Genomic DNA, 11,651 nt, shown 5'->3' on the forward strand with positions numbered 1-11,651 from the left:
AAGGGCCTTGCATATCCTAGGCCTACCTCCACCCTCCTCCCCTCCATGGTCAAAATTTCACCCTTCGAGTATTTAGTGAAGCATCTATCTGATCGCCTTTTGAAAGAGAAACTTGTGAACACCAATGAACCTACAGGTGAGAATGGATGAAGAATAAATAAAGGGATTAGTGATTTTACTAAACATATTCCATTCCTTTGCCCCACCTTCCATGGCTACTCAGCCAGGACATAAAGTACCCAGCCTCATCATTTTTGTCACTTGGTCACCCTGACCATGTATACCCGTCTAAGAGCCCTTTCCTGGGACTCAGTAGATGGGGCAAAACTGAAGAGGAGGCAGCTCAGGGGCAATGTGAAATGGGAATCCTACAGCCTCACCTATTAAAGATCCTGCCTTGAAGGAACTATCTAGTTGAGAGGAAAGATATAAGTAGGTTTAGACAATGGTATGCATTCCAGACTGCTTGCAGATTAAGGAAATGGAAATGTTCAGAAACACCTTCTCCCTGGTCTTAGCAGCTAGATCTTTTATGGATTTTGTGGTGGCTGCAGGGCTATTGAAGATCTCCAGAGGCCCGAGTACTGAAGAGATTCTGCTGCCTTCTCTCCTTCAGTAAAGGCATAAAACATGAAATAATTGTAAGGATAGTCCATTGGGGTTCTGATTTTTTTCCCCAACTACTTTGTTGTTTTTGTTTTGTTCTGTTGTTTGTTTTTTCTATCAGATAGTGAAAAATAATTTCTCATTATTTTAGATGCCCCAGTGGTGTGGGTCCAAAGCCTGTGCTTGCTTGATCTGCCCCTCTGGTAATCCAGCAAGGGGTGAATGAGTCAGAATGCGGGTGTTGGGGGGGGGCGGGGCGGGGGTAAAGAAAATTAAACAGAGTAGCATATGGAAATTGTGAAAGCTAAACAAATGTTAGTTGTTCTTGATATTTGCTATTTTATAGCTAGAAAAAGAACTGTAAACAGCTAGCTTTTCTCTCCCAGTATGCAGCACAGACAGCTTTCAGTGGAATTTTTGTTTCAGAGAGGGCTGTGCTGTAAAACTCCAGGACCCAGCCCAGAAAGCACTCTTTGTGGCTGTCATAGCAATAAAGGTCATCATTATAATGGGATTTTACCTGCATCCATTTTCCTCTGAGGCTCAGAGTTAGGCCTTCTAGGCCTTTTCCTCCCATCTGTCTAATTACTTTGCTTTTTTTTTTTTTAATAAGTATAACTGCTGTTAGCAGAAAATATTGAATATGCTTACCAAGTAAAACTAAGGAAAGCCACATGAGAGGAGGTCTGCTTTCTGCTCCCTGGTCTGGCCAGCCGTGTCTTAGTAACAGAAGTGCTTCTTTTAATTCTGCACACAGAGGACAGCAATGAGGGAAATGACTTGCCAGGGCCCTAGTAAAGGGGTCGGCTAGGGTTGGGAGTGGGGGAGGGCAGGACACTGCAGATAAGTGCCCAACAGCCGACATTCCAGCTCCAAGCAGGCCTGGAGCCACATGCATTAGGCCTCTCAATGGTGTTTATCTCAGAGTCTATTCAGTTTATCTCAGAGACTTCAGGTTAAAGACCTTTCCTCCTGCTCCTCCCAAGCCCACCTCTCTTTCCATCACCCCCTTTTCTTAAAAAGACTCAAATTCTATTTTGTCATTTTCCTAAATTTGAATAAATCCCAGTTCTTGGGAGCAGAGTTGATTTGTAAATTGCCTTTGGTTTGTAATTCAAATGTTGTTGTGTGGTAAACGTTAATTATGTCAGACAACATTCAGTTACAAATGAGGACTTGGAAATGGGCTCTTATCAGGAAGTGACATTTGGCAGATGGATGGTTTTAGTAACAAAAAGAGAATGAGTTTTTTTAGCCTCAGCTGGTAAACTACAAAATGTTAAATATGTTTCACTTTATTTACCTCAGTTATTCCAGGATAAGAAAATAGAATAGAATAGAGGGAATTTATTCACTCATTCATTCAACAAATATTTGAGGGCTTACTAAGTACCAGGCACTGTTAAATCGAAGCACTTTTAAAGATTTCCTTTGAAATACTGCCTCAGTTTGAAATCAAACTCTAAAATGAGTGTGTTCATTTCGTATGAGATTTTTTCATAACTAGCCTTAGTGTTTCAGATTAATTAAGATAAATGGTATTTTTAAAGACAGAGTGAACAAGGAAAGTTTTCATGGGCATATTAGCATACCAAAAATATTTAGAACCCTATTCTTCTCAAAGACAAAAACAGAAAAGGCTGAGAAAATATATTTTAGAAATACATTGCTAGATCCGGTAATTGGAGGCCGTCTTTAGTACTAAGTGCATTCCAAGCTTCTTTGTTGTGCTGGGTTGACCATAGTTGATCAGTTGATCACAAGTTTTTTAGGAAGCTGGGCCTGTGCCTTCCTAAAGGAAATGATAGTCGATGCCTTGGTAGGGCAGCTTCTGGTAGACACAGTGCCTGGCACAGAGTGCACACATCTAATCAGTACAGTTCAAGGAACAAATTAGTATTTGGGCAATTAAGACAGAAGAACTTCCAAATGTGCACTAAGGGAGTTGGGAGCATTTGAATTTCTTAGAGAACCCACAGGTTCTTGAAACTTCCCTCTAAGGGAATGGTAAGAAGAGAAAAGGAGAGGGGAGCATTTTTTTTTTTTTTCAGAGTCAGAGCTTTGAGCTTCCTTTACTCTTGTCTTTCCCTTCAAATGAAACCTCCCAGGTGACTCAGCCAGACAGTGGGGAGTGTGCAATAAGACGAGGGGAGAGAGAGCATCTGTGCCCCCTCCCTATGCCTCTTCATTATTCCTAAGTCACTTCCAAAGAATTCGAGGGCAAGCAGTTATTATTGCCAAACTCTATTTCCTATTTTCAGAGGACTTTTAATCTTCCCTTTTGTCACTATGCAGTTGATAAACTGGCCCCACATCCTCTTCCCTTTATCTGCAGCACCATAGAAGTCTATTGCACTGTTGAGGCTGATCTGTTTCACAAGCTCCTTTGTGTTAACCGTCAAAAGAAAGGCTTTGAAATCTGTGAGCATGAAGCTTTGGGTTTGGCTTTGCTTCCCCAGCTAGCCCCCAGTTTACATAACCATATAACCCTGACAGCACAAATGTAACCAGTCATGGAACAGACAAGCTACCAGGGCCACATATAGAGGGAGCCTATTGTACTGGAAGGGAAGACCTCCCAAACCCAGCACCAAGGTTCACTGGAGCTGTATTTCTTTCTTCTTTTCAAGGCTATTTGTAGACAGTGAATAACAATGAATGGGTTTAGGTCAGGGTGGGAAGGGGATGAATGTAAGTAAGCCCACCATGCAGCAGAAAAAGCAAGCTGAAATCATTAAACTCCATTCCAAAAGGAATTTTTCTTGCAAGAGCACATACAAAGTTGGAGTTCCAGCTCAAAAGTTTTTGTCTCCGTTCTTTTGGGAAACCATTTGGCTAGAATTGCCTTGGCTTTATGTGCCAACAAAATGATGGAAGTTTGCTGTGGATAGCATTTCTAGATTTGAGCAGAGGTGGCAATGAGTTAGATTCTCCCTCAATTTGTACGATGTAGAAATGGTTGATAGATGTCTTGAGAGAGTTTAAAAATACTTGTATTTTCAAAGAGTCACTAGGAACACATTGGTTAGCCTCACCCTACCTAATAGGCCCCCCTCATCAGAACAGGGTACCGTGAAATAAGGGTTCTCTCCAGCTGTTAACGCACATAGCATATTAGATGTGCCCTTCAACATTTTCCGGTTATAGAAGGAAACAAATACCACCCGGGACACCTGGGTAGTCTGGAATTGCCTTTGAGCTAGAATTGTGGCATTGTGGTCTCAGGAAGTTGCTGTCCTCTGGAGAACCATACACACAAATATGCCACCTATTTCACAGATTTCCAGTATTTTATATATTTATAGACCAACAAATATTTGATTAAAATAAAGGAAGCATTTCTTCCAGATGTGATTAAACCAAATATGTACAAAGATTCTGCAGAGTTAGGTAGGAAAATGAGAAATACATTTAATAGAACCAGAAAATGTATAGTTTATATGAATGGATTGAAACTCAGAGACCATCTTCAGATCTCAGTTTATAAATCACTTCTTCCAGGAAGCCTTCCCTGACCTCTCCAAGGCTGACTTCAGTCTTTCTCCTATGTGCTCCCCACAATCCCTACGCGTGAGATAACATTCATGGATTGTAATCCCGTTTGTGTTGTCTGTCTCCCTGGCCAGACTCTAGCAGAGGGCCTTGAAAACAGACTGCACCTACCATGTAGTAGATGCACAATCAATATTCATTGTTAACAAAGATAGGCCCAATAAAAATAAACTACTCAGGGAGAGTGAGGCTGAGGTGAAGCCTTTGAATTAGCAAACTGAGTGTTTTATGTTTACCGCACAAGGAAGGTGGATTTCACCACAGCCCCCGGACTAATTCAAGTCTTCCTGTTCTAGTTCTCCTTATCTTGATGAAGAAAGTAATTTGTTTTACATCTTTTATATGAGCAGAGGCAGTTGCAGCCCATCAAGTAGAACTGTGTGGGGGTGGTGGTTTTCTGATTACAATCCATTAAGGCTAAGCTGTGATTTCTAAAGCTCTTTCATTTGTGACATGAGCCAAACCCATACCCAATTTCCTCTCACATAGAAAGCAGCACCCTACGCTTATGAAAATGATTTTTTAAATTGTTATTTTAAGCAGAAGCATACTGAAAATGTGTATTGAACAAAATAGACTACTCCAGTTGGCACACTAAAAAGAGAGCTTTTGAGAAAGACAAGAAAGATTCACTGGGCCTGATATTTTAACCATTTCAAGTCTGGTTTCCCAGCCAAGTTTGCTCTTTCTCAGCCATTTTGATAACAAAACAGATACTGAGCTCTGACTTATCCTATTCTCTCCCCCATTTCAAAGTTATCAGTGATGTTGCTTTTCTTGACTGGACACATCTTGGTCTTGTCAGTTTCCCCCTATGCTTGTGGCTGTTATAATTGCAAACCATAATCCGTTCAAACTCTTTGGATGTGAGACCGCACATGAGTTAGGGTGGGCTGTTTCATGTACATCAGGGGTCCCCAACTCTTGGGCCATGGACCAGTACCAGACCATGGCCTGTTAGGACCAGGCCGCACAGCAGGAGGTGAGCGGCAGATGAGAGAGAGAAGAAAGCTTCATTTGTGTTTGCAGCTGCTCCCCATCACTAGCATTCCGGCCTCAGCTCCACCTAAGACCATCAGGCATTAGATTCTCATAGGAACACTGGTCCCTGGTGCCAGAAAGATTGGAGACTGCTGATGTATATCATGCTCCAAAGCCTCAAAGTGACCTGATGCTCTGAGAATCTTTAACAGCATTTTCTCTTTTGCTGGTCTCTTTAAAATGCATATATCATTCTATTTTCCACCAAAATACAAAGAGAAGTTTCCTTCTCACCCTGTTTTCTACTCAATTGTACCTGGATGGTCCAACCTGCCCTTCTGTGCCTTCTACTTCCTCAAGAGTACTCACTGTCAAAGAAAATATTGTCTATTTGTACAGGCATATCTCGGGAGATATTGCACGTTCGATTCCAGGCTACCGCAATAAGGCAAATATCACAATAAAGTCACACAGATTTTTGGTTTCCAAGGGCATGTAAAAGTTATTTTTATACTATACTGTAGTCTATTAAATGTATTGCATTATGTCTAAAAAAATAAATAAATAAATAAAAATAAACAAAGTACCTGCCTTAATTTAAGAAAACTTTATAGCTAAGAAATGCTAAACACCATTGAGCCTGTTGGAAAAATGATACTGTTAGACATGCTCGATACAGGGTTGCCTTCAATAAGTAAAAAAGGCAGTATCTGTGAAGCACAATAAAATGAGGTATGCCTATAATTGAAACAAACCTTTTTTTTTTAAGATACCAGGACTCTTATCTTAATAAACTGTAAAATGCCTCTGCAGTTTCTCCTTCCAACAAACATCCCTATTGGCATTTGAATTACCACCCAACAGGCCCTTGTTACTAATTTGAGTCTGATATATGGCAATAATTTTCTAAAAGCAAGGCTGGTTTATTGTGCAGCTAGTTCTGAATACCCTTGGGCAAGTTAATTAATCTTATCTTAAGATTAAGATGAGAGTAAAAACACCTGTAGGAGGGGTTTCTGTGAGGTCAGAGAGCATATGTAAAATTCTTCTACCCAGTGCCTGGGGTGTGACAGCCATAAGGCATTTAGCTGGGATGTCTCATAGGTACTTCACATGGCCAAAAATAAAACCCTTCATGTCTCTACCATGAACACACTCACCTGTGCCTGTCATCAGTGTCCCCACCCTCAGGCTGGGGTGGCCACCCTCAGCACTCCCTTGACCACCTACCTGTCACTTGTTCCCTACCATCTGTTACCTACCCTTCTGTGATGACCAGCTATGCTGGGGGGAAGATCCCACCCTAATTCAGGTTTATAGATGCCTGTGTCGCCAAACATCCTCTTTCCATTTCTGTTGTCACTACTTTCATCTCATTTTCTAATTGATCCTTCCATACCTGCTTTGGGCCCTTCCAATATGTTCTTTCACAAATGCCCCTTTCCTCAGCACTCCCCTACCCATGCACACACATTCACACCCTCTTACACATTAAGATCCTTCCATGGTGTTCTGTTGCCTTTAGGATAGAACCAGTCCTTAGCATGGCCCACAGAGTTGGGTGACGTAGCCCTCTGCATCATCCCACCAGCCTTATCCAGAATGATGTTCTCAATTGTTCTCTGCACTCCGGCCATACTAGCCTTACTTTTTAATTTTACTTTTTTTAATTATCATACAGTAAAACTAGCCTTTCTTTCACCATACAGCTCTATGAATCCTACCACATGTACTAATCTTTTAATACTTGACCACACCGCATATCTTCCCACCCCAAGGCCTTTGCAGATCTTTCTCTGGAACAGGTCACTTCTCCCTCGGAGCTCAACTCAGATGTCCCTTCCTCAGAGAAGTCTTCCCCACTCCCCTCAACTAGATCAGCCCTCCTTGTTGCACATACACTTCCTGAACAGCACTTGAGTGGCTCTTGGGTATGACACAAGCGTGAACTCAGTGCCTGCAGGGACACGTGTGGCTTTGTCACACCATTGTATCCCCAGCACCAAGCATACTTAGTAGGTGCTCAGTGAATCTAAGGTTTTTTTTCATGAGTAAGTAAGTGATGAATCTCCTACTCAAGAATGACTGTAGCCCCTGCTGTCTAGACCTGGCCCTGCTGCCTGACGTGTAGGGCAGTGGCTTAGTGTAATAGCAAAGCCTGGTTTTAAAAACAGACAGGCATGTTTCAAATTCCTCCTTCACCTCTTTTTGGAGAACTTATCATCTGATCTGTTTGTCTGTTTAATGAGTACAAAACTTACCTAAAACCCTATAGTCAAGATTAAATGAGGTAAACTATAAAGTCTCTGTCACATAATAGATACTCAGCCATCATTCTACCCGTGTGGGTGGGGGAGGCCCTGTTCCCAAAAAAGGGGCTAAATGGCACCCAAGGCCCTAATACGTCCTCATTGAAAAACTACAAAACCAGAGACAAGTTGTCACTCTACTCTGGGATGAGGTTCCTTTATGCCAGCTCCTTCATTTAACGCATGCTGTTTTAGTACTTTCTGCTTGCCAAGTCATGTTGCTCTGGGGAATCGGAGGGCAGTCTACCAAGTACCTGCCCTGGGAAGCTCCAGCAGTCCACTGGTGAAATAGTAGATCAGGACACAGACAAAGGCTGGGTGTCCCATGTGGACCTGAAGCTACATCCCCTCTTGTCATTGCTGAGCAAGAAGATGCCAAGGGGAGGGACCTTGTCAAGGAGGCCAAGTGGGCTCGGAGTACCCTTCCACCTGCCGAAGCACCTCACTTGCAAGACCCAGATGTGGACAAGCCCTAGTACAGAGGTCCCACTGGGATCGCCCCACCCCAAACATGTTCACAAGTATGTAGGGGCTTCTTTTGTTGTCACAACGTTGAGACACAAAGGGACATTGGGTGGGTAGGAGCCACAGATGCTTAGCATCCTACAGTGGGGCAGCCCTCCTCAGGAGGGCCCAGCTCGCCTCGATGCCAGGAGCCTTCCCCCACTGAGGTGAGAAAGCTAGGGTGAGGGCTTACTCTTAGAGAACGTTCAGGCTCTCCACCCTGCCTGTCTCAGATGCCAGGCTGACTTGAGCAAGGAGAGATGAGAACAAAACTGGCAGAAAATCTGAGATCCGGGTGAAATCTGGAGGGAAGCCTTTCAGATGGGAGAAACGATGCCTTTTGACATCTCTGATGACAACGTCTCTTTGCTTCTCTCTTTCCTCCTAAACCTCCACACAGGAGCATTTCTTTTGGGAGGAATCCTCTACTCCTGGCAGTTTCCTCATTTCAATGCCCTGAGCTGGGGCCTCCGCGAGGACTACTCCCGAGGAGGCTACTGCATGATGTCGGTCACTCACCCAGCCCTATGCCGGCGCGTCGCCCTGCGCCATTGTCTGGCCCTGATTGGACTGTCCACGGCAGCCCCCGTCCTCGATGTCACCACATGGACCTTCCCTGCCATCTCACTCCCCATCAACTTGTACATCTCCTACCTCGGCTTCCGGTTCTACACAGATGCGGACCGGAAGAGTTCCAGGAAACTGTTCTTTTGCAGCCTCTGGCATTTACCCTTGCTCCTGCTCCTTATGCTCACCTGTAAGCAGCCGCCAGGTGGGAAATGTGACAAGGGAGAACCTCAAAGTTGAAATCACATTGGCATATGGGGAAAAAAAACAAAAACAGAAACATACAGGAAAACGCACTTTTTCCCTTTTCTTTTAGGCAACAATATTTCGATAATTCTGGAGCGCAAGAAGAGTAATCACTGGGTTTAGTACAGGATTTTTGAATAACTTGGTGCTCAACAATCACTTGACAATTTTTTTAATGATGATATACAAAATGTTCCCCAAATAAGAAATGGGTTGGCTCAGTAGAGTGATACAAAGAGAGTATGTTTTTCTCTTTAAGGGTCTTGATATATCTCTTCCTCCAACCCTGCCTCCATTGTTTTTCTTCTTCCTCAAGAGTAGACTACAGTGCACCACTTCCTTTTGTGCCCCCGCCCCCCACCATAAACACACACCCTACCTGTCAACCGGAGTGGTGAGCACTCACATTATGATATTTGTAGATCTGTGGTCTCAGGTCCCTCGAGAACTGTGTCAGAGGACAATGCACACTGCTGGCTGCAGCACCCACTTCCCTGTGAATGAGCCAGGGCCCCCAGTTCTAGTTTTCTCTAACCCACACATATTCTCAACTGCATATTCCTTCAAACAATAATAGAATACCAAGGATGGGCTGTTACATGCCATTTGGAGGAAGAATTCCCAATGGTTGCCTGGGGAATCTCCTCCTGGACTGCCAGCCCCTCTTCACCCCATTACATATCAGCATTTCAAAAACTCTGAGGAATCAAAAGCATCTTTATAATTCACATTAAAATATTGGAGATGTCTGAAGTGCTTCTTTCTGGAAGGGTAGCACTAGACTTAATACCAGAAATCCCTCCAGCTCAGACCCATTACTGTTCTCTTTAGTCACTGTGAAGATTGTCAGTTCCTCTTTGCTGCATGGCTTCCTCAAGGCCCGATGAGAAGGGAAATCAGAAAAAGGTGAGCCAGGCTACCAGCCTACATAGCTCATGCTCTTGTCCTTTTAGTGAGAAACACATTTCCATCCTGGCATCTGAATTCAGAAATTAGCCTCTGCACATCCAAAGGCTTTAGGAGTCAGAAGTCCAAGTTGGACTCCTGGTGGGCCTGTTTCCTGTTTGGGGAGCTGTGTGTTTCCCTGTAGCCAGGTATGGCCTCAGTCACCTGTAGATCCTTCAGTCCTTCATGTATGCCCCCTCATCCGCTGTTGAATCTCATTTGCCCTAAGGTCTTGATGCTTAACAGGATATTTTAATTACTCAGTCTCCAGGGGCATGGCTGCCTTGTAGGAATTCATTTGGGGAGTTCAAACAACATTTAAACAGTCGTTGCAATATGCCCGTTTTCTCAAAAAATTCTAAAGCGATTTCAGATAGCATCTGATCCCTGTTTCTACTTATCTGGAATATTACCTCTTGGCTGTATCCAGGTTATTTTCTGTGGAGAAAATGGCACAGGAATGTCTGGAAAGAACATCTACAACGGTTGCAGCCCTGAAATTTGTAAAATGCTTTGGTTCTCTTTTCCTGCTGCAATAAACAGGTATATGAGAACAAAAGTACGTATGATGTAATTTTATTTAATCATCTTGTGCTGAGTTTGGACAGTTCCTGGTAGAATTGATAACACTTGACTCACTTCATGAGCTAGCAGAGAATCAGAAGGAGGGCACATCAGATGGTCGGAGTGAGCACCCTGGATTTTTGATACCTATACACTCAAAAGAATAAGAAGCAAAGGCCGTAACCTTCTCTTTTGCTCTGAATCATTTGGTCTTTCCCTTCTCCCAATTGTCCACCCAAGAAATGAAGTCCAAGTTTTTCAACACTCAGATCTGACATACTCTCCAGTTTTCCTGCCAAGAAATTTTGATGTGAAGCCACCTCACTGACTTCTCACTACGCTTCACACCTCTGAGGACACCCTGTCCCATATGTCCCAGAGTAGAACATGGAATTCACAATCCCGTGATCCCAACAGCCCATGAGGATGGTTGCTCAGTCATCCTGAGACTTCATTTCCACACCTACCCAGAGACTCTTACCTTGACCACCTTTCATTAAGGACTCTGTGCCCATCAGGATGGGTGAAGCATGTGTCCTCCAATGACTCTTTCATCAAGTATCTTTGGGAGATACTGCCTTCTGCAGCTCTCCTGGGGAGTCACTAGGTACACGCACATAGTAGGGCTTCAGAAAGACTCACAGTTGAAATTACAAAATCTAAGTGTGTTTACCCTGGTGTTTCCCAAACCTACTAAGCCAGAACCCTTTCCCCTGTGTCACACCTCCCAGCCTCCATGCCTCATGTGGAATTAGCAGTCAGGAATGCGGTCTGGGAAATGCTGTCTGGACCTAACCTCCAGAGTCTGTATTCGGGTCCTTCAGGCCTCAGCTGTGAGTGCAAGCTAGGCCTGGAGGGGTAGAGGCCACACACGGAGGAGAAGGGGCTCAAGATTTGAAACAGGACTTGGAGTGTGATTATTCTGTAATTCAACCAACTAATGAGAAGGCAAAGAGATATGTCTAATGCCTTAATTAGCTTTTTTTAAAACACAATTCTTAACAATACTCCTCTGATGCGGGAAAACTGTATCAAATTCCTTTTATTTAGGAAAAAAAACTGATCAGTTAAGAACAAAACTAAATTTCACTGCAGGTTCGTCATTGTGATGGACATGCCACTCCTATTCCCAGGATCAGTTTTTCTCAAACATAAAAATGGAATCTGTCTTGCCCACTGGGAACACCCTCTTCACGGCACTTAAAAGATGCTTTGAGTACACCACACTCTCATGCTAGAGGGAAAAAAAGCAAAACTTGGCAGCTATGTTTTGTTCTGAGTATGTACAGGATGGAATTTCCCTCTGATAGCTTATTCTTTTCTCTACCGTCCATCCTGCTCATCATCCTCACTTCCTAATTGCTTTGCTACAGAAAC

At 43.4% G+C, this 11,651-nt stretch overlaps 1 protein-coding gene across 2 annotated transcripts in view; it reads left to right on the forward strand.

The window, feature by feature from the left end:
- LOC105291280 (protoheme IX farnesyltransferase, mitochondrial) overlaps positions 1 to 10,269 on the forward strand; it is a 127,520-nt gene extending 117,251 nt beyond the window's left edge. For both annotated transcript variants that reach the window (XM_023529954.1, XM_023529955.1), the window contains one exon: positions 8,353 to 10,269. In XM_023529954.1, the coding sequence (XP_023385722.1) occupies positions 8,353 to 8,759 (407 nt within the window). In that variant the 3' untranslated portion in view covers positions 8,760 to 10,269. The remainder of the gene's footprint in view (positions 1 to 8,352) is intronic.
- Positions 10,270 to 11,651: the final 1,382 nt, after the last annotated feature.

This window comes from Pteropus vampyrus, unplaced genomic scaffold (assembly GCF_000151845.1).
Source record: "Pteropus vampyrus isolate Shadow unplaced genomic scaffold, Pvam_2.0 Scaffold44, whole genome shotgun sequence".
Taxonomy (NCBI): domain Eukaryota; kingdom Metazoa; phylum Chordata; class Mammalia; order Chiroptera; family Pteropodidae; genus Pteropus; species Pteropus vampyrus.